General features: G+C 39.0%; 1 protein-coding gene across 8 annotated transcripts in view; it reads right to left on the reverse strand.

The window, feature by feature from the left end:
- The window catches only part of GHR (growth hormone receptor), a 118,764-nt gene that overhangs the window by 43,449 nt on the left and 51,366 nt on the right, over positions 1–23,949 (reverse strand). For all 8 annotated transcript variants that reach the window (XR_009208610.1, XM_040089778.2, XM_040089781.2 and 5 more), the window contains one exon: positions 21,294–21,373. Coding sequence is in view for 7 of the 8 variants with exons in the window: in XM_040089778.2 (XP_039945712.1) it covers positions 21,294–21,363 (70 nt within the window). In the remaining variant the exon portion in view is untranslated. The remainder of the gene's footprint in view (positions 1–21,293; positions 21,374–23,949) is intronic.

Consider the following 23,949-nt stretch of genomic DNA (forward strand, 5'->3'; position numbering starts at 1 on the left):
GTTGAATACACAAAAAAAACATGCACATACACACTTGCTGCTTCTATTTCCATCTAGTGGACAAATGATGTTTGTCTTCAACTTCCATATACTGGTCTGTTTGTTTTATCCCAAAGACCTTTACACAACTCACAACTGAGCTAAAAAATGGGTATTTGTAGAGAACAATGTAAGAAATCTTACTGAAGACTTTTCATCATCATAACATTCAGAAATAAGCCTCTCAGACATCTGGCAGCAAGACTAGGAAAATGATAGTCGTGTATCTCTATAAATGCACCACAAGCATTTCCAACAGTAAATCTTACTGTTTCCCTGGAACCCCTTACTCCACACAAAAGAAAACAAATCTGAAAACCGTTGCTTTAAATGCTTGTGCTTCTGTCAGTAAAACACAGTGCCACTCATTAAGAAGGAAAAACCCTTTTAATGAGAACTGTAAGTCCTACTGACAAATGGAACAGCTTATCATGTCTAGGACATATGTTATAAATCAACAATTAATGACAACCAGCAGAGATTTAGGGTTCACTGTCCTGACATAGAAAAAAACATCTCTAACTTCCATGACAATGCTCCATGCAGAATCCAGTTGTATCTCCTCATAAGATCAGGCCAAGCCAAGATTTGTTTTCAGAGTGGACTGCTATTTAGAGAATCACCTTAATTATCACCCTTAATTCTTCCTAAAGCACAAACAAGAGTGTCCAGCTTGTGATAGCAGACAGGAGGGTCAAATCACAAATCAGCATGATGAGAAACCTTCTATTTCCTAACCATGAACAGAATTTGTTTGCTTGTTTCTGGTGGTAACCTAGCTCAAAGCATTAATGCATTTATGTTTGCTATCTCAGGTTTCCAAAATATAGGAATGGGTTCTTATGCTTACTGTGGTATGTACAGAACTCATGTGCAGAGCTCCAGAGACTCATCAATGAAATTTTTGCCTGTCTTTTTGCTACATTGTTTTATGTTAAAAATACCTAGTTGCTACAAATTCCTTTATTCTATGAGAAAAGAAAAATCTGAAATACTTTTTTTTGCTTGAACATACTCTGCATTCAAATGCAGAAATAATATTTTAATAGCAGTATCAGCCTTCTTCATTTAACCCTTCTTTTCTCAGATAGTTTCATACTTAATTCACAGTTTTTAATTGCTCTGGTTTTCCAGTATTTTCTTTGGCTGCAGTTCCATGTTTAACTCAATGAATGCTCAGTACCATGGATCTGGCAGAATTGATATCCTTCAGCACAGATCACTATTTCCCATATTTCCTGCTCTGAACCACTTAACAATGTTTGTAATTTTCTCTCATGAAGTAAAATAAATCCAGGAAGTGCCTTTAATTTTGAGTGCTGTTGGGTGCAAATGGTTTTCAGCTCCTTGTAGAAGGAAATTAGAGCCTAACAGCCATACTCAATCATTTGAAATATAAGTGTTCTGTCAGAAATTAATAAATTATCTGCATAGGACTATAAACTGCAAAACAGAACAAGAGTGAAAATCTACTTCTACAAGTACTTAAATAGAAATGCAACTTAAAATCAGCAAACTCTGAATTTGCTGTTCTTTCAGAATACACACCATGTTGGTCCTACCTTTCAACTTAATACATATCAAATGATGTAATTATCATTACAATTATCATTACAATTACTAAAAGAGAATTGCTCTTGATAAGAGTGATCCACTGTGTGGCTAGCTTTCAATCTCAGCCATCACCATTCACCTCTTCTCCTTTTCTGTTTTTCTTCTCTCTTATGTGGCATGGAACAATCTTTCAAGAAACAACCTGCTGTAAGCATCTGCAGAGAGTGCACTCTCATAAATTCAATACTACCAAATAGCACATTCCATACATTATTTTCTTTGTGTATTTTGCACATATTTTTGAGGCTGCAGTCCAACAAAGTGATTCGGAAAAGTTAAAGTATTCTCATAAATTACATTTGGTAAATAATTGAAGCTGTCAATACTTTATAAGAATTTTTGACCCCAGGAGGCTGAAAGCTAATAAAATATAGAGTGTTACCAGCATTACAAACAAAATCTCTCTATATGCTTTCAGCAAGGGGAATAGCATCTGAAGTTAAGTAGAACACAAAATTAAAAGAAACACACAAAAAAAATTTCTTCCACCCATTCCCAAAACACCACATTTGACTTGTGTACGCAAGAATCTATTGAACTTCCCTTCCAGTAACTAAAAGACAGAAACAGATGCTCTCTATATCACCAAATTATAATCTACCACTATAGCACATACTTTAAAAACATCACTTTTATTACTAATATAATAGAAATATACAAATATCAGTAAAATGCAAAACCTGCCTCTCCATTAGGATTTTAGTTGTTTCTCTGCCCAGTCTGCACATTCTCAGTCATCACAGTTCTGTAAAATCACTGTTTCTTTATGCTGCTGTTTCCCTCAGCAGTTAAATAAAAATAATACTCATGAAACATGTTGTAAATCTGTATTAAATCTCTGTTAACTATTTTGATATTCTGAAATGTAAGGCCCTCTCTAAGAATCATATACTGCAGTCATTTTTATCTCTATATATGGTGCTGTTACCATGTCTGCACTGCATACAAAGACACCCAGAGCTTTCTAAGCATTTATCACAACACACTGTATAACTACTACTACTACTACTACTACTAAAGTATTCCACTTAGTTTGAATCAAGTTGTAGTACTAGCACAGTCTAGGGATTTGTTTTTAAATGACATTGTGTCTCACCTTGAATGGGTGACCAGGCCATAATCCTCCCACAGCAGTGGCTGGTGAGATTGCCTTAAATTAACAGGCACTGCTAACAATTACTTGAAAACACATAGTCCTGTTAGAAAAAAATGGTGATCCAAATTCCACGATGCTTCTTATATTTTTTTTTCTCAACAAAACTGCTAAGGTTTTATTGATCTATATATCCAACATTATTGTTAGCCGTACTTCTTTACTCTTAATATAAATGAAAAAAATGGAAAATAAGCCAACTACACTTACAAAACAGTACAAAATAAAAAATCTGAACATTGATGTCAACGACTGAATTTTTCCACATAATTTAAAACCACAGGGTGAAAATTTGGATTTTATATACAGCAGCAGGTTTGATACAATTCACTATGTTCCATTTTGTCTTTATGGGTAAACTGTTCAGCTGCTTATTTTTGAGGAGAAAGAAAAAAAAAAAAACAAACCAACCAACAAACCAGCACAACCCCACACCCTTAATCTCTAATTCTCTAATCACACAAAGTAAATATCCTAAAACCTAACAACATTAGATATCCATGCCTGAAGTCTCTCCCTTAGGAAAGCTATTTTCAGTTCTCTTGCTACATCAGATGGGACCAGCTCGCTGCCAAGAGCATGTGTTCTTGGATGGGGCTGCAGTTCTTGAGGACGGATAAAGCCTCCTCAGCTGGAAAAACCTGGCTGCAGAAAGAACTATGAGACGAAACACTGAGTGCTGCCCATCCTTGTTCTAAAATGTACTGAATTTTTTTTTCTCTTTTTTTTTTTTTCCTGTGTTTGTTTTTGTTTTGTTGTTTTTTTACTCTAACTGGAATGGTACTCATTTCATACCAAGAGCAGAAGAGGAGCCAAAGACTCCCTCAAGCTGACTACAGACTAGACGATTTCCAGTATTTTTTGTGGAAATAGTACAAATACCAGAATGGAGAACATAACAAAACAGGAGCTGCCGTCATTCTCTACTACATTTCTATTACTCCTGCTCAATAACTGAATTTTTATCAGGGCACAATGTTTTTAAACTCTAGCTTAAGGCTGGCAGACAAACAAAACAACCATGGAAAAGTAAGACTTCTGAAACCCTTACTCTTTTAAGGTTTTCTTTTAAAAACTGGCTATGTAGTATTTGTCTCAATCAACCATAATTGATAGTTGATTGCTCCTCCAGAAAGCTTGTGTCAGATGCAAAAATTAGTATAAGAGGGACTAAACCCAACCAGAATTACTTTCACAATTTTGCACACACTGAGATAGAGTGTAAAATTAGCCATGCCAGCGGGCTTCTCCTCTCCAGTGTACAGCTCGATGCAACCTGTGTGCTGCCATCAGGGAGTGTCTGCACACAGCAACCCAGCTGGTCTCTGTGAGCACAAGTGAGAGACACCTTTGTTGTTGAGGCTCTTGGTTCTTCATCTCAGGACATCAATTGTAGGAGCATCTGAGGAGTAACAGCTTGGGAAAACTGAAGCTGAAGGAAGACCTTCAAGGAATCTCTTCCAGAGCTTTGATCATCCTTTTTGGCCTTCTCTGCACTTTTCCAGCTCTGCTGCATGTCTTTGGTGTGGGGAGGAACGGAGCTGTGACAAACAGTGAGGTGATCTTAATAGGGACCGCCTGTCACAACAGCAAAATCCCATCTCTGAGTCACAACATTTGGAGTGCATGAATTTATGTGACATTTTAGGGTTGTATTTTGCCTACAAGCATCATTCAACATTTATCTGCACCGAGCATTGTTTGCTAATGATTTATTACCCAGGCATTTGCCTTTTAAGGACTTTCTGCAGCTCTTTAGCTGGTCCTTTGTGGGGCATCAACAATCTTGTTTTGCGAACTTCAGCAATTGCCTCCTTCGCTGAGTTGTTTATGAGTACATAGAAAAGAACAGGTCCGGCACAAATGTCACGTCATCTCACTGACTACTGCTCTCTGCTATCTAGCCTGCCTGTCAATGCAAGTACTGCCTTCCCTTTACCTCTGAGGGATTAACTTTTCCCAACACAGATGTGAATGGTGTCCCTCCTGTTAATGGTTGCTCTTACAAGTACCTACTGTTTTTTAAATTCAAAATTAAAAAAGAATTCCAATCAATTGCAATGAACTTATTAGAGTTCATACACTTTCCTGAACTGATGTAGTCCCCCACTCAGCTTTGCTGGTTTGGCACACTGTGCCTGAGCTGGGATAGATCTAGCTTTCTTCCTGGCAGCTGGTACAGTGCTGTGTTTTGGATTCAGTATGAAAATCACACTGGTGACACAGTGATGTTTTGGCTGTCACTCAGTAGTGCTTACCCGATGTCAAGGACGTTTCGGACAGGAGGCTCTGTATCTTGCCCACAAAATGTAATTTTTGGGGCTTTATAAGTTTTCTGAGCATTTTTATTCACTCATTCTGCATAAAATGTTAAATTAAACCACCGGTCTCAGAAAATATCAGAAAAAGGAGAGACACTAATTCAGCAGGAAGACTGAATCCTGACTTGGGCAAGAGTTGTGATCCAACTCTGTCCTGGAAGCGTGTATTTTAAACTTTCCATACTATTTCATCTCTGAGGATGAAAGAAGGATTTCAGTTTCAACAGCTTTCAACACACACCACTTTAAACACACCAAAAGTAATAATAAAAAAAAGAAAACATACAAATGGGAAAAAAAAGTCCCTTACAGTAAGAAACCTCCCACAACACTGAACTGAAATGCTATATATGTATTTCTGTCTCCTCTAAAGAGATTTCATTTGCTGTATTTTGCTGTGTTTTATGAACAACGAACTATTTTAAGCTTCTAAATTGCTCTATGATTCACACTGATGATAAAAGCCAGCAGAACACATTTGAACTTTGCACACATCCATCTCTCCTTGTTTTTAATGGTTTAGAACAGCCCTAATGTATTTACACAGGTTAGGCAGCTTAAAAGCTGGAACGCAGGAAACCTTTGGGCTAAGCTCAATATGATTAAAGTTCACAGTAATGGATGAAAAGGAAAATGAGAACACACAACAACAACAACAACAACGACACCAAACAAAAAAAATACCCTCTAAGCAACTGTTTTGCAAACACTTAAAATAGCAGAATTATGTTGTTCAAAACACAACTAAATACCATTTTCTTACCTAGTAAAAATACTTTCATGACAAAACTTTTTTAATTTTTCAGTAGATAGTTTGGCAAAAGGATTAAATATTACATCTGGAATATATCCTTATATAGTGTATTTCATGCTTTAAAGTAACACATACACCTAAGAATACATCTTAGCCAGTAAAGCACTTTACAAAATTAAAGAAAAATTAAGTCAATTAGAAACTCTTGTTGTGCTCATGGTTCTACAACTATAATATGACAAACATCTGTAATTGTATTTCAAGGAATTGAAAGCAGAGATTTATCTACTTGGAGATCTATAAAGATATTTTAAGTGGCCCAAGTAACACATACAAAATATTATAGTAACTCATCAAAAATACAGATAGCAGTTAGATAAGTTACCTTGAGGGTGGAAAAACAAAGGCCTTCTTCTTTTACAACTTCAATATTGATATTTCACTAAAAACGTTTCTTTCCAAGATCACGAAATCTTTTGTAGCTTGAACAGTTTAACTAATTATGCAATTCAATTTAAGTAATTCTTAAAATATTTTAAGAGCATTAAATTTTTATAAAATTTGTTTTAAATTCACATTCTTTTTGTAAGGTCTTTTCTTCATTAGTAAGTTACTCAAGATGAGGAAAAGGGTTAATGGTCATTAGGTGGCCTACATGCAGAGGTGTTTAGTTTGGTACTCTCAGTATTACAGAATCAATTAGGTTGGAAAAGACCTCTAAGATCATCAAGTCCCATCTGTGACTGAACACCACTTCGCCAACCAGACCATGGCACTGAGTGCCACTTGCATCCTTTTCTTAAACACCTCCAGGGATGGTGATGCCACCACATCCCTGGTCAGCCCACTCCAATGTTTAATCACCCTTTCTGTGAAGAAATTCTTCCTAATGCCCAACATAAACTTCCCCTGGTACAGCTTGAGGCCAGGACCTCTCTTCCTGTTGTGGGTTGCCTGGGAGAAGAGACTAACCTCACCTGGCTATGACCACCTTTCAGGCAGTTGTGGAGAGTGATAAAGTCTCCCCTGAGTCTCCTCTTCTCTAAGGACCCCCAGCTCCCCCAGCTGCTCCCCACAGGACTTGTCCTCCCCAGCTGACCCTTCACCAGCTCTGCTGCCCTTCTCTGGACTCACTCCAGTACCTCAATGTCCTAGTGGAAGTCTATTTTGTCAGCATGTACGTTCACTATAGGTAAAAGATTATGGTTTTTGTGAGCTCTCCCAGTTTAAAGCAAAATTTTCATTTAAGGAAATGCAAGCATTGCAAGAGTGTGAAAATTAGTTGTAAATCCCATCTCAAAATCCCACTAAGCATCTCTAGTTGCCTGTAGTCATCTGAAGTATAATAAATCAAAATCATCATAAAAAATAAAATCATTACAATAAAATAAAATTAATAGTATGTGAAGTCTCTATTACTTCAGACTTAAAAAACCTTTCAAACAAAAATTTCAAAAAGGAGGAATGCAGGGGAACAACCTAATAAATTATACAAAGTCACAGAGTTCGGGGATCATTAAGGCTCATCCTGCTGTGATGGCTATGGCATATCCTTTACTTAGGAAAGGATCTGCTGGTGGCTAAAGGTGCTCACACACAAGACGAGAGTGCTAGACAGGAACAAGTGCTAGCTTGCTGTCCCAAATGATGCTATAATTAACATTTATATTAATCCAGTCAGTATTTGGGTATGCAGAAGAAATTGGCAGGTTAGACTGTTTTGAAGGCAGGGAGGGAGCCAAGCACTGCACTCTACTGCTGGTGTTTCTTTCGTCTCACTGAACAGTGCCAAATTCACAGTCCAAAGCAAATGTGTAGCTCAGCCAGCGACAATGTAGCCTTTTCCACAACATTTCATCAATATGTTTGCATGTGCTTCACACAGATCTGCTTTGAAATGACAATGGTACAGTGAGAGAAGTCCTTGTTTCTTGACCCTAGAGACTCTAGATTGCTGCTTGCTAGCAAGTAGCTTGGCTTCAGTAGCAGACCTAAAAAAGCTTTCAAAAACTAAGCAGCTTAAAAATAAGTCAAATTTAACCTACCAACAAATATATCTAGAATTGATTAGCACCTACTTCTCCAAGTACTTTCCACAAGCGCTTGTTGGTTACCAGAAACTATGTGCCAATGACATTGGCCTTCTCCTGTCCACCAGACACCCCGGTCACTACCCACCACCAAGGACGGCTAGGTCATTTCCAGCTTCTCCAAACCTCAGTCATCTGAGCTGGAATTCTCCAAATCAAATGCACATCTCACAGTGCAACTATTTTAGAAAACTTCACACAGGACAATACAGCCTGAGTACAAGAAAAGGGGAAAATGGGTTTATAATTGAAAACACAATACTTTCTTCTTTGAAAAGCTCCAGCATTTGCATTTTTATATTTACATCACATTTTATTCTGTGGGGAGAAGGGCTGCAGAGTCACAATGGCAACAATTAAAGAAAAAGTGAAAATTTCCTAGGACTGGCTGCACCTTTCTGTCAGCTCTGAGCCCATCAAAGAACTGAAGGCACACCACAGGGTACTCTGGGCATGTCAGCACTGGAGCAGCCTCACAAGACACAGTGCTCCAGGTGCTTGCAGAATCTTTAACTTGAAAGGCAACCTTTCATAATTCAACTTGACCATGCTACACCAGAAGAAGAAACATATATACGCACTAATGTGTGTATGCTGACACACAGATGGAACAGTATATTGAACACAAGCTCCATTCAGATGTAAAAGTGTGGGTGGCCATTTCGGAGTTTCCCATGGCAACAATTAGTTATGGGCCCACATTAGCACAAGTCCTTTCCTGTTGGAAGAAAAGCATAGTTTCTGCAGAGTATGCAGATTTACACAGAAAACAAATACGCACTGGAGGACACTTCAGTGCTTTCTCTGCTTGCGGGTGGTGTCCCTTACCTCCTGACAAGCACACAGCCACCCTTCCCTGCCTTGGCGGAGGAGGCAGCCTGCAAGCTTCATGAGCACTGGAAAAGGAGATACAATTTTCTATCATTTTGTTCTGCACAATAAATGCAATACTGTTGACAGAGTATATTGCACATCCTCAGCAATTTCATTCACCATAATATCTGATAAACTCAAAAAGATTAAGAGGTTTATCCTTAAAGTGCCTTCTCACTTTTCAGCTAGGAAGCCAGGGCACAGATATTAATCAATTTTCCAAGGATATAGAGGAATTTCTATGGCACAGCCAGATGCTGAAAGCTTCTTTCAGATCAGTGTCACTATTACAGAACTGGAGTCACACGGATTTTGCCCTCTTTAGGACAAGTAAATGGCTTTGGAAGCTCACCCATTTCTGCCAACATGCCTCAGCCTTATCTGGAGAGCTCAGATTATTGCCACCTCTTTGCCTTTCTGCTGAGACCAGCGACAGGTATGTCTGTCAGTGACCATTTATGTAAATGCTTCCCTCCAAGAAAGAAAGAAAGAAACAAACAATGTAATTTCACACCAATCAGGTGAGAACCATCCACATGAATAATTAAAAAAAAAACCCAACTAACCCCCCCATCTCACTTACACCTTAGCACTGAAATAAATGAGAATTCAGGACAGCCTGAGCCTCGTAGGGACATATGTACCCTGTAGCCATCTCAAATATGGAACAACTTTCATTCCTTATTTTATACCTAAGACTTGCCCTGATTAAAAGGAAGGAAGATCCATTTTAATGCAATTTTGCAAAAAAATCATGTCTTTCTAACATGCTGCATTTAAATGCTACAGTGCATTAACAACCAGGAAATGTTGTAAGACTTCCCCACATATACAAGTCATGGCAGCTTTACCTTCAGTATCAATGTGATGGATTCAGGACTTTTCTAAAACTAGTTTGTTAGAAGACTACAACAGCTTTTCATAAACTACAAATGAAACATGATGTGATTCCCACAGCAATCAGAACACACAGGGGCCACTTCTCTTTAGATCAAGGATTCCCACCAGTGTAAGCCATATACTATTTTAATTTACAACTTGTGTTCTTAAACAGGGTTAAGAGCCACGTACTAAGACTAATACTCTGTTTCCTTTAGGGGAGGCTATGACCTTGGGAAAAACAATGCTGTTTCTAGAAAGCCACTGCTTATATATAGGTATCTTGGGACTACTGGAACTGTTAATTGTATTTCACACATCTTTGCAAGTTGCTGAGATGTGAAACCCATGAATTGAAAAGCACTGACACGGTCATAACTCATGTTTCTTGAGAAATTTCCAGGGGCTATAATGAAATTAAATAGCAAGGCCTTAACTGTTGACACTTCTCTAAAACAGAAGAAAACAAAGCCTTATTCTCTTAAGAAAAAAAGTGCCTTTTTTGGCTTAAAAAATTGGAACAAAAAATACATTGAATTCCAGTGGTAACATGCTCTTATAACTGAAAAACAGCATTTAACAACAATTTACAATCAAGTCTTCTGTTATAATGCTGGAAAACGCAGACCAAATGCTAACTCTGATAGATGTAATCCTTTCAGTCCTTCCTGTAACTAAAACTGCGAAAGCTGAGACAATTAGTTAGAAAAACTGGTGTTGTAGACTATCAGCACTGCTGTACTGGGGGGATAAGATAACATGTCAGACTGGGAGCTCTGCAAGGAGAATATAGTTATTTTGAGATGGTCAGGACTTCTGGAAAGAAACCCTCACCTCCTGCAGAACACCAACTGGAAGCTGTCACTCACTTATCTCAACAAAACATTCACAAGCTTGTACCACATGCAAACGTGCCAGATTCCGTAACGCATGTTCCTCCTGGTAAAAAAACAAATGTTTCTTGATTCAGAGAGGAAAAAAAGGACAAACCAGAGAAAAATCTACTTTAAACTATGAACAATGCTCACAGACTTGGAAAAGTATACAGTATCAGCTGCATGTTTTGGGCCACCACATGACATTCTGACAGCTTTGTCTCTTTTACTTGCCCTAACATGAAGTCTCTGTCAAGAGAGTTCTTGCAATATTATTACAAGTATTTTTGTAGAGAAGGATTTAACTCTACTTAACTGTCTTGGCCAAGAACGGGAGGTTAAACAGAGTCAGCTGTGACAGCTGGATAGCCTGAAGAGCTCCCAGTGCATCCTTTCAAGAGCAAAGTCTTGCCCTCTACATCTGTAAAGTATGGCATGATCCAGCCAGGACTTTAATTGAGTTCTGAAGGTCCCTAGGTGTGTTGAAAGGCATGTGACAAGAGTATAAGGAGATACCTTGGGTTTTTCTGATAAACTTCTAAAGCTTCCTATTGTGCAATAGCTATGCAATCAGAAAGGAAAGATAATAAATTATTGATCTCACATCTGTTTCACTACTTGTGGAGCTGCGCTAGATGCTTCTCTTTTTACTGCAAAGTGGCTTAACAGATTTTCACAGCATGAAGGCTGAGACAGGTGGAGATATCCTTGGGTAACAGGGAAATTTTAGACAGTACTAGTATAGTCAAAACTAACTCAACAAGTTAGCAAGACCAAACATCCTCTACAAATCCACTGAAGAATACACTGAAGAATGAAGAAGTTCACTAGAAAGTAAATTACCTTGTTTATGTAAACACACCAGCATTTCTGACATTTTTCTCCACTGTTTTATACCTCCCTTTTAATAAACCACTCATATTTCCTTTGCCCTGTGAAATAAATAGGCTTAATTAAGTAGTGGAGATTAATCAGGCTTACACTTTCAGACACCTCACTGGGATGAACCCCAAATATTACATAGGCTATGACAGAAAATACTCTGTGTTACATTCCACCTTCAAGCATTTCTGGTGCAGGAGCTCTCTAAAGCAGACACCAAGATCTTGAAAAGGCATTTCTTTTCCTTGCCAAACCATGAACCACTCAGAATTTCCATTCCTTTAATAATTACTTTTAACTTCCAGAAAAACACTTCACTGCAAGCAAAGATCAACCCAGGATATATACAAGGATTAAAACAGATGGTTTGAATTAAAACCTATACAACAGTAACTACAGCTGACATCAGCATTTTTACTGAAGTAATTACATTGACTATTAACTACTTGTTCACTACCAGCAAATAATAAAGAGACCACGTTAACATTTATCGTTATTACCTACATTTGTTTCCTTAACACTTGCTTTTTTCCTGTTAAAATAAATTCACATTACCATTTGTTCAGTTTCAGCTATGAGGAGACAAGACTCAAATTCAAAGGGCATAATGACATTATTTTACTTGTACTATTTTTTTTTTTAAGATTTACTATTTATAGTAAATAAATAGTAATCATATAGTATATATAGTATATAACATACATATAAAAATATAGTAAACAAATTACCATGTTTCTCCTGTTACACAGTAGGCATAGGTAGCAAACACAAAGTGTATTTTAAAAGCAACATGATGCACATGGTGTCTGCCTGCCAGACATATAATTGGTCTCGTTATTTTGTCTTTACAAAGCGAAAAACAGAGGAGAGTTCTAGCAGATAGAGATTCAAGGGTAAATTCTTGATCCAAGTCAGTTTTCAAATTTGTTTCTGAAGCTTCTGTGTCAGCCCTAAAGCCTCTTGGCTACCTACACATTTCTAGGGGAGTAATAAATAAACAAAATCCCAGACCAAATACAAATTAAACATATTTTCTTTCAGCATGTTTCTCTGAATACGCTCAGGGTGCAGTTTGGGATAGCACACAGAAGACACCCTTCTTGGTCTGGGTGAATCTGTGGTGTTTCCCTGGGCAGCCCCCACTCCACCGTTCCAGCAGTGCCGTGCAGAGTGTTTGTGCACTCAGCTGCGGGGCTCAGCAGCCCCCACCCGCTCCTTGCCCATCATTCCCTTGGCGCCTTGTAGGACTGCACTGCATTCCATCCCATCCTGCCACACAGCCCTCCCAGCAGAACAGATCTCGATTTAATTCCTCCCTGCACAATCTCTAGACAGGAAATACCCTTGCACGTGGGAGCTCATTTGTTCCTTTTTTTCCCCCCCCTTTCGATTAATTCTTTAAGCCATACAAGTACTTCCATTTTATCCATGGTGTTTTTTTAAGGAACCTTTTCTTACAGTGCTGTGTCAAGAGTTCTCACAAAATCCACATGGCATGGAGTGAACAACTATCTGTCTCCCTGACCAACTTAATAAGAATGAAACACAGGACTGAACTGGAATTATGTATGGCTTTTTAGACAGTCCACCATCTTTATCAGCATACATTGTGGCTTTTTGACACCCCTTTGCACCAAATGACTTATTAGGAGACATTTAATTATCTGTAAAAAAACCCCAAACCCCTGTACTTCTAAAAAAGAAAATCTTCACTGCTTTACACAGGAAGAATTCAAAATCCCTAGCAGAGTGACAATCTGTTAGATGTTCTGAAGAAAACTGTCCATTGCTGTTATTACTAGATTATGCTTCTACAAAAGGCAATAATTACAAGCAAAGTAGAGAAACCTCTGTCTTGTTAAGTAGCAGGACTTGTTCTAGATTCAGAAGCTAGAGAGTCCTACTCAGAGTTTGCAGCTCTGCCTCTCACCTACTGCATCACTCTTCTGTAGTTCATCCGGGCACCTCTCCAGTAGTACAGAAGGGAAACAGATTATGCCAGGAACTTTTATTCTCCAAGGGGAACCTTGCCAGAAAATTGTTTGGAGGGTCATACCACAGCCAAGCTGCCCAATGGTATCTCATTCCCTTTTTCATCCTCAGAAGTCAATAATCACCTGGGAACCAGTTAGTGTGCCAGAATGTAACAAGGAAGACTGGGGCAGTTGCCAAGATTGGAAACAGGGGAGTCTCTGGAGCCCAAGTGACCAAAAATTCCTCCAGGCTGGAATTAGGCACCACTTCAGAGGGTGGCTCCCGTTCCAAAATTACTCAATTGTGCTTGAAGTTCTGCTGCAACCCTGAGCATCATCTGGTTCTGCTGCAGGTTGTGGCCAGTGCAAAGCTTTCAGAGTCACTCCATGTGACTCAAGAACGGCATCTTGTGAACTCCTGCTCTGGAATGTTTCTTGTTCAGGTCTGATCCCTTGGAACCATTGAGGAGAACACCCAGTTGCGCCAAAATATTGCTGAGGTGCACACAATGCTCCCTCATTTATACTGATAGAAACTAGGTGTGCTCAGTTACAGCTCTCCAAATTCCAGTTACACTTTTTCTCAGTTTCCAGTACAATCCCCACTGTCACAGTCTCCTGGTTGTAAAAGTCTCTCATGTTTTAAATCAGGCAGTGCAAGCTACTGCACAATAACTACATCATTGTTTAAATTAATGGAAAAGTCACCCCTTTTCATGACCATTTCATTAAATACTATGAAGGTATACTATGAACTGGAGGTGCTTTTTCCTGTTAGAGATGGATAGTATTGAAAGAATTTGCTCTGTGTGTACCTTACTGCATGGAACGATTCATTATAACTCATGTAGTCCGCTTTTATAATACAGACTAGTGTTTATTTGCTAGGACTACTTTTCCTTCCCCTGGTGCAGACTTAGTTTATGCACTGTATTGATTAGGCTAGTTCAGTACATACTGTTTCTCTAATTCACATTAAATACACAATTACATTTAAAATACAAAGTGGAATTAAAGATTGTAACTAGGAATTTTCTCACTTGTTAGCTCCTTACACAGTGGTAACAAACTGCTGTGCAAGGTTTTTTGCATGATTTCATTCATCTGATCTTCCTCCATAAATACACAAGGCTTCACTGCATAAGTGTGGGCAAAAGTTCATGTTTCAAACTGGCCTCACTCCTCTGAAAGCAAGCCACAAGTGGCCACCATCAGTCAGTGGTTCTGGGTGCAGCTCTGTCCTGGTAGATGAGGAGAAGTTCTGGTTCACAGGAGGACCAGCGTGTGTGTTGGTGGCTATGCTGCAGTCTGTAAGTCTGCTCAGGAGAGAAAAGACCTGCTGGGATCACAAGCTTTGCCACTGGGAGGGAGAAAAGACTGACCTCTCCTCTCTGACTACACCCGGCACTAACCACTGGTGAGCTACTAATTCTTGTAAGTTGCCTCAAAACACAGCAATCAGAGGACAGCAAATTGGCAAGTCTGTGTTTAACAGAGAAGAAAATAGGACAGCAACAAAAGAGCAATGAAGGAAATACACACAACAGCAGAAATATTAAGGATGACAGAGATAACAGGATGGGAAAACTTTGGCATGTACGTTATTTTACAGGGTGTCTGACTGAAGCTGATTGTCTGTGTAGTGTTTTTGTCAGGCTTGCGGGTGAAGATTTCCCAAGGCCTGAAAATCTTCAGTAAATGCTGGAGTCGCAGATGTGGTTTGAGGGACAGGACAAAGGAGACAATTCTTCTGCATCCCAGATCAGCATTTAAACCACTGGATTTACTCAGATACAAGCCTAAACACAGACTTCAGGGGCAAAATTTCATGCTTCAAATACCTTAATATGTTTTTTATTTTCTGAGTTTTCTTATAAAATATAGCCCTGTCTGCAATTAATTTTCAGCATGTGTTTTCCACATTTAGAAATCCCAAATTGTTTTCTCTTAAAGACAGACAGGCAAAGTGAAATACTTTCTTCTCCATAAGATACTCTCACACAGGCCCAGACAAATGGGTTTACCTGAAATATATACTACTGGGTAGGAAGCAAGAGGGGTAAAAGTAACTCAGAAGTGCACTTCCTTGGCCTTCCCTCAGATTTTTCTGCTAGTCATCAAAGCCATCCTTAATCCCAATGGAAAGTGATGATGGAAATACTGTTTTTCTCTCTGCCAGAATGAATCTTCTCTTTAGCTGAAATGGCTTAGCCAGATCACAGTGGTATAACTTATGCTTCTCACTGCCAAGGTTTCTGATTCTGGCTCTTGGAATGTGTCTGTAGCAATTTCTTCTACATAATGGAACACATTTCTTGCTCAGAAACACTTAAAATAGGCAAATAGGGCAACTATTCTAAAGGCTTTGTTTTCAGGTGGAAGATTTAAACCTGCCTTCTCAACAGTTCTGTCCCCATCCAGGGTTGCATCCACATCCAGGATGCACCACAATGATCAGGGTTTTCAGCTTCTCAGATTTTACTGCCACCTCTGCTTGGACTTGTGGTCCATATCAGCTGCATTTAACTGAGAAAACAGGCAAAACAGAGGAAGGCCATTGCAAAGACAAACCAAACGAAAAGAATTAAGAAGAGAAAATGACCACTCTGAATGAATGAATAAATGAATGAATGACTACCTATGGCACTACTATTTGCCAAGAGAAGGCAATAATGTTTGCAGCTTAAGCTAAGGAAGGTTTTGTCCTCTTGTCCCTTCCTAACAAGATTAGGATTGTAATATATGCAAATATGTCTAGTCTTCATGGCTATGAAAGACGTTATTTAAAAAACCCAAATACTTGAGAAATGGTTTGTAACTGACTGCATCTATAAGATTTGAGTTCACCAAAATAACAAAACATGTTGACAGACAAGATCATTTTTCTGAATGGCTCAGGCCATTCAGAAAATGACTACATGAACTGATGGATGAATTTTCCTGTCCTAGAAGAGAATATGCTGCCATTCAAAGGCACCTTTCTGCTTATACCAATAATTCCTTCATGTGTCACAAAAGTCTTTAGACAACATGTGTTCTGCTGCTAAACTTCATGGTGACAGCAACACCTCGAGAGCTTTCTTGTCCAGTGAGAAGATCCCTCACCTTGGCAGTAGCAGAAAACCTACAACACGTGGCTGAGCAGCTATGACACTACCCAGAAGAAAGCAAGCAGAATTATGCACATTGAAACAAGGCAGGTTCAAGATGTGGCTCAGTTCAAAATAAAGACACCTAAATTTAGCTCCCTTTATGCCACATAGGGCAAAATCCAGTTGCCTAAACACCTGTAGCTAAATCTGACTGCCCAGGATACTCTGCCTGTCTTCCAGCTTCTGCTTAAAAGGCACAGCCGTGCTATCTACAAGTTTTATGCAGACTTTTTACATAACTAGAGGATATCCCTGTGATGAATCTTATCCTTAAGTGTCCAAGCTCCCAGGAGTCAGTGCTGAGTTAATCAAAACAGGCCCCAGAACAAAGGGTAGCCAATAGAGTCGATTCAATTGCCTGAAAAGATATGGTAATTATGTATCAGATACCCAGCCTTATGGTTTTTAATAGAGCTCTCTAAGCTTCTGATCATCCCAGGAAGATGCAGATGTCCCGCAGGTCCTCTGTTTTCACTGGGAGCCCTGCACAGAACTCTTGGCCACTCAGGCATGTCTTTATTGACACAGAAGTCCTATGCATGGGCTATGGATTCAATCTCCAGTTCTGCAACTGGAGCACTGATATCCAGTACATACATAGAGATAGATGGTTATTATCAATATGTAATGCACACAAAGCATCAAAGTACAATGACAGTAAAACAAAAGGACATCCTGATGGAAATAAAAATTGGACTGGATTTGCTTCAGAAAGGAAAATAACTAAGTCTGTTTCTAAAATAAAAGTTATGCAAATAGAATATTTGAGCATAGCATGTTCATAAAATAATTTTAAAAGTTGTAATGAAAAAATATAAATACATTTTTCAAATCCAAGTAGATAAAATGAACAATAATTTAAGGCTTGTTGCTCTTAAAATTGTCAAAACCAGTTCACTCAAAAAAATTTTTTTTGTGCTATCATTAAATATGAATGCCTTTCTAAACTTGTTTCAGAGGATAAATTAATGTAACTGCAATAGTCTGAAATTAACTTTGTTCTAGCATAAAAATATGGTAAAAGACATTACCCAGTTTTTTCACTGGGAAGAAATTAATTTTCTTGAAAGAAAACAAACTTTCTTGAGCTGCTTAAGCTTATGTACTGTTTTATTAACTGGGACTAATTTTCAGTATTTTCTCTATGTCCTTATTTGACTCACACTCATCAGTTGTAGAGAAGGAACAAGCAAACAATATCACAGCTTTCATTTTGCTTGCTAAACATATTTCAGTCTATGTCTGGAGCAGTTCCCCTCAACTGCTTCTGATGTCAGCAGGTACAGTAAACCAAAATATCATGGTGAATTCTGGATATGGTTTTGAACACTAATGTAAAATCTCAAATACAGACTGTATCTGTACACAAATATAAGCTTTTTTTTTCTGAACTATAATTGATACTGTACAGATGAACATCTGCTTACAAGGCAGTACTCTTTCTTGTTTATGTACCTAATTAACTAAATTAAACTAAAATGTCAAAATCACACAATTCCCCATCTTCAAAGCAACCTAGAAGCCTAATTCGGCTGACATTTTCACAGCTGATGAAGACATTTTTGTCAGCCGAAATGGGCCTAGTGCTTTCCAATCCTGAAGGCACAAAACCCATTTACCTATGGTAATTATGCATCTTTAGAAATTACCTTCCTGCGATTGTGGCCTTTACTTTATTTCTACCGCTGCCTCTGTTCTGCCCTTGTCATTGTACATCAGGCAGCTCAAGGGCACAGACAGCACATGGGTCAGCAGCCCTGGGGAAAGGCTGCAAGTCCCAGACCTGCTCAGCCCTGAATTACAGTGAAAGACCAGTGGCAGTGGACACCCTTGGTCACTTCAAGCATCACCCTCTCAGAGACAGTGGGTGCCCCTCTCACTTCATGCTAGCTGCAGTCTCAGTTTAGGGAACTGGAAGCCAGCTTCTTTGCAAGAGGAGAGCATGAAACACAAGCTAAATCAATAGAAAGCCTCAAGCAGAGCTGCATACCAGCCTGGAGACAGCAAATAGGTGCATAAATGTCCAATATCTGGTCTCAAATGTTGTGCAGTTGCCTGGCCAACTGCTGGCCGCATACCCTTGATCCTGCCAGAAGGAAACTTGTATAGGATTTCAGTCTGTCTAGGGTGGGTCTGATCCCATGGCACAAAGCCAGCTCCAAGCACTCTCCTGTAAGGCTGAACTTAAGCTTTGTTTATTTTCAAGACATAAAAGCATCCCATGTACAAGTCCGTATTACACTCATTCAGTACTGCGCATTGGTACAAGACTACCAAACATATGTAATTTTTATTTCTTCTACTGCCAGAAGAAATAGAACTACTGAAGTGAAATTTTTAGGGAACCACGATACCATAGATCCTGTCCCAGGTAACATATCAGATATGGTACAAGTATAGTGCACATTTAATTAAGTTTATACAAGGGTGTCAGCAAGTCTTTGCTGGGCAGAGCACAGTAAGATTGTCAGGATTCATGACCTGAGTGGGGCTGGATCCTCATGAGAACTTTTTCAGATATAGCACATTCACATAGTAGGAAAAAACCCCCAAACATGTAATAAAGAGACCTTGTCTAATACTCTGTCCTAGATCACAAAAGAACAGCAAATCAATGCTCTTCCATGCTGTTATCTCAAATACCACTGTTCAATTCATACTTCCTTCTCTTACATTCTCAACTGAGCATGTACCCAACTCAGAATGAATGTGCCAAAGAATTAGAAGCAATTCAATCATTAGCAACCACTAAACAAAGTGATTTCCTTCACACACACAATCTTCAATAGTATGACAAATCAGGATGTAAATATTTAGTACTGTGTCTTGTATTTAAGCACAGAAACCAACAAAATATTTTTAGGGGGTTTTTTTTGCTCTGAAGGTAATCTCATGGAAGTTAATATTTCATCAGCATTGACAAAGTCACACAAAGTTGATGCTGTGGTCAGGTTTTATTTTAACACAGATTTTTACTGCAGTTAGGACATCTGGACCACAGCTCATCTGCCAAGGATCATATAATCCTCATGTGCTCTTAAAACTAAAGAGAGATATAAGTTGGTCCAGTAGATTGCCCTGAGGATTATTCTTGACTGTTGAATGAGTCTAGTGCAAAATGCAGACATGGCGGGGGAAATGATCAAGTCAGGACACATTATTTTTGTTCTACTGACCATTCTGTGGTGGCCATGAATAGAAGCTGGTACATATATTTGGTAAATGTTAAAGAAAAAGCCTTAACTAGCAGTCTTACAGATTCTCTTTCTGATAACAGAGAGGACAAGCATGTGAGACATACACATTGAAGTAAATAAACACAGAAACTTGTGGTTTTTCTATCCAAACCTGTTTGTTAATAAGCAGAATGAAGAATTTTATAGAAAAATTGTCTGAGAACTGATCACCTGGGTTTTAATTATTTCTTATTTCAGCTTAATGTCTCCATTAACATCAAAGTAACATCCCATATGCCTCTCCTATACAAGATACCTAGAAATTCAAAGCATGCAACTCCAAGAAAATACAGAAACATATCAGGACAAAGAGCTATAGTTATACCTTTAAAATGTAAGCCAGTTGAGACTACAGGCGACTACGTCAGAGCCTTTTGGTTTACTACCATATTCTAAAACTATCATGAGAAAGGCTGAGGAAACATGGCTTGCAAGTCTATAGATATTTAATTTGCACTCAGTAAAACTAAAGTATAGACCTAAAGAAAAAAAAATTGAGAGATGTCAGAAATTTTCATTGAAGATTGTATCACTTTATCTAGAGTTTGCTGTGGAAGGTGTTTTCATCCCACTTTTAACTCCATTTCTTGACAAACTGCCCTTTCTGACTTGCTCTGCTAACACAGATTTTGATTAGGAAGTCAGGAGAGGCACCTGTTTACAGGGCTGCAGCTGCTCTGTAGCTTTGGGAGAAGCAGTGACACGACTACATAAAATTAGTTATGGAAAACTGTTACTGCTGCCTGTTCTGAGGACCAGAACAGCGCCGCGCCGACCAGGTTGAGCTGCACTTCTTTACATAATTAGATCACAGCAAGCATAAGCAGATCAGTCTGATACAACGTGCAAGTCCCACTGGTGTTCATGGGTTTTGTTAAATGAATTAAAGTCCAGTCCCAGCTGGCTGGTTGAGGTTAGACGTTCTTTTGAAATCCCATAATCTCCACCCAAGAATTACGAAGTTTATTTCTTATGAAACTTGTTCATATTGGCCTGAGATTCAAAGCAGATAGTCTTTAAAGGCTTACTCTGTATGTCCAAAAAGTCCTATACTTAAGATATGAATATATTCAACTTAAAATATGAATATACTAGAAGACTTGTTTAGGAAAAACCACTCGTTCACATTAAAAAAATTAACCCCATACAATTCTTTCATAACTTCAACATCCATGCAAATAAAATCCAGATGTGTTACACCAACGTTGATACATCTTGCTTACACATCAAAAACTGTCTATGAAATTCACCTTCATTCTGCAACATGTCCCAGCCTCATCCACTATATTTACAAAAAGATTAACGGATGCATTTGTCACATTAGGTACCTGGGTTACTGCAGTCAAGAAAGTTGCACAGTCATGAAATATTCAATATAAAAATACTGTTTATATAAAGCTACATATATATAGCTACACACACAAAGGCATGGAAAGGCATCATAAAACTTACCATCACTTGCAGAAAGTGAGTCATTTGCACAGATCAGTGCCAAAGTAAACAGCAGATGCCGAAGATCCATACTTCTAACTCTGTAATAACAAAAGAGAGTAAGAGAGTTTCTTTACAAGCAAATATTACCAATATGACACAACATTTAAGCTATTATCTAGTTTTATTGATTCTTTGATTGGATTTAAACAAGAAGTACAATTAGTTTATTGTTTATTGCCTCATAAAGTAATACATCATCTTGCAGTCTAGAACAGATAGTAAATACTGTATTTACAAGAGAAGAGCTTATGCATCTCTAGTCCATTAAATACAGAGGGAGGAAAAATAAACTATTGTCAATTGATAGACTGCACCTGCAAATGACTTTAAAACCTCCCAGAATGCAAGCACTTATCCCAGCACAAACCAGCAAGCCTTTACAATTTCCCCAAGAAAGCGCACTCCTCGTGTTTCTCAATGCACTTGTGCCATACACACACACACACACACATATTGTACAACCTCATCACACAATCTTGTTTTGAGGCACTACTTTGCTCCTGCCATTATCACCAGCATCTGGTAACAATGGTGAAGGGCAGCAGCTGCTCCATGCTGGACTTGCATACTTCTGCACAAAATGGTACCTTGCTCCCAAAAACCCTGTGAGGTGTCCATAGAAAGTATGGGGAAAGCATCCACACCATAGATTATGCCCTCACCATTTACAGCCATAGAGATTACCAGAGACTTTCAAAACTAAAGCTACATCACAAAAGCTAAATAAGCATGGATGTTGAAACAAATCAGGCAGCATTTTTTTGTTCTGTGACACCAAACTAGCACAATACACTGACACCTCGCTCAGATAAGCGGCAGAGAGAGAACAGCTCTACTTCCACATCTGACCATAAATTGGTATGACAGACCTTGTTTCTACACCAGACTGTGATCATTTAGAGATCTTCTTTCTTTACCTAATAGGAGATTAAATCACAAGTGTACAAACAACCAAGCCAGCTAATAAGTAACAATCTCTAAGTAGGTGTTATCAAGTAACAATTCATGCTATCAAACCTGGGTGTCAAAAACTAGTCAGTTTCTTAGTACAGTTATCAAAGTTGGTATAAGGTTAAAGACCACAAAACACAAGAATGGAGAGAATGTAAAGCTATAGTAATGCTGAATTTAAAAGGTAATTCCCTCAATTTTCTTACACCAAGAGAAGAGAATGAATCAAGAACCCAAAACTATTACCAACTCCAGATTTCTCATCCATGCTGTTTAGTTCATAACTTGAAAATCAGAAGGTATTTTCTCACATCCTCCTTAAACCCCTCAATAATTCTCAGATTTCAGGCTCAGTATAAGTGGCATTTACTCAAACTGCTCTCGACTAGCAGAATCTAAACCAGACCTGCAAAAGCAAGACAGGAAACGCTCCCCACAGCACACACATCAGGACAAGGACGTCCAGCAGCACCACCCAGACAAGCTTGGGCCAGCCTGAGTGGGCATGGGACTGCTACATGAAGAGAAGAGCTGTAGGAACTCTGGACTGGCCAGGCACCAGCAGGAATTTTCTCTTGCCAAGCGGACATGGGTCACTCTAAAGAGGGGTGTGGAAGGAGAGTGGAAGAAAGGAAGAAAGGAAGGGAGGAAGGGAGGGAGGGAGGAAAGGAAGAGAGGTGCTTTAGTGAGGATTTGGGGCAGCGTGGGAGTGAGACCACTTGGGGAGCAGGACCAGGAGAAGTGACAACTGCAGCTGTTGGAATGCACAGACCTGAGACAAAGCTAATAACACAAATCACAGACCAACGATCCTCCTAATTCACAGAAGAGGAGCTACACTGCCACAGTACAAGATTCATCCAAGATCAGCTACATTTTAAGGTAGCTCAATTGGTCCCCTTGCTTCATCTGTACTCATATTTAAAGGATTCTTATTTATCTGTTGTTAATAAATCTAGTACAAAAATGTGCCTCTGTGTTTGTCAAATCCTCTCCTCTTACACGACTTGTACCCCATCAGTCTATTCTCCCCCTCAGCTCTTCCACTTTCTCCCTGAAGTTTTATTTTCTCTTTCACAGGTCTGAGCACAATGTCACTCTATTTACAACTCTCCTTTCCCAGCACCCAGGCATCCCATGCTGCCTTCCTATTCACACTTTCCTGTTCTCCCACATCCACCAGTCTCTGCTAATCTTCCAACCACTATTTTCCAAGCCTTTCTACTCCTTCCTGCCTAGTAACAGCCACAAGAGAAGGCCAAACCCTCACAGGAGTCCTCCTGTGAGAACAAATGCGATCAGAATCCATCATTCAGAGCACACTGTTTCATTTTTCATAACCACACCGAACAGCTCTGGTGGGACCAGCGTTGGTTCCCACATGCAGCTGTCACAGCATGACTATCCCTTCCATCCCTGCACACCTGACTGGCAGCCATCTCAGCTTCCTTCCAAGAAGAGTGGTTTCACAGCTGAAGCACTAACCCAGGAGCCTGGAAACACATAACAGAGGTCAACAAACACACTGCACTTCAGTAAGGTCTTGTTATTGCAGAGGAAAACAATCCTCTTCCAGTACTGATGTTCCCTCCTGCAGTGGCAGACTTGTTTACATACCTGCAACACAGTGAACTCCATCAGGAGATTGTTCCAGTTAAAATGA

The sequence above is a fragment of the Hirundo rustica genome, chromosome Z (genome assembly GCF_015227805.2).
Source record: "Hirundo rustica isolate bHirRus1 chromosome Z, bHirRus1.pri.v3, whole genome shotgun sequence".
In the NCBI taxonomy this organism is placed as follows: domain Eukaryota; kingdom Metazoa; phylum Chordata; class Aves; order Passeriformes; family Hirundinidae; genus Hirundo; species Hirundo rustica.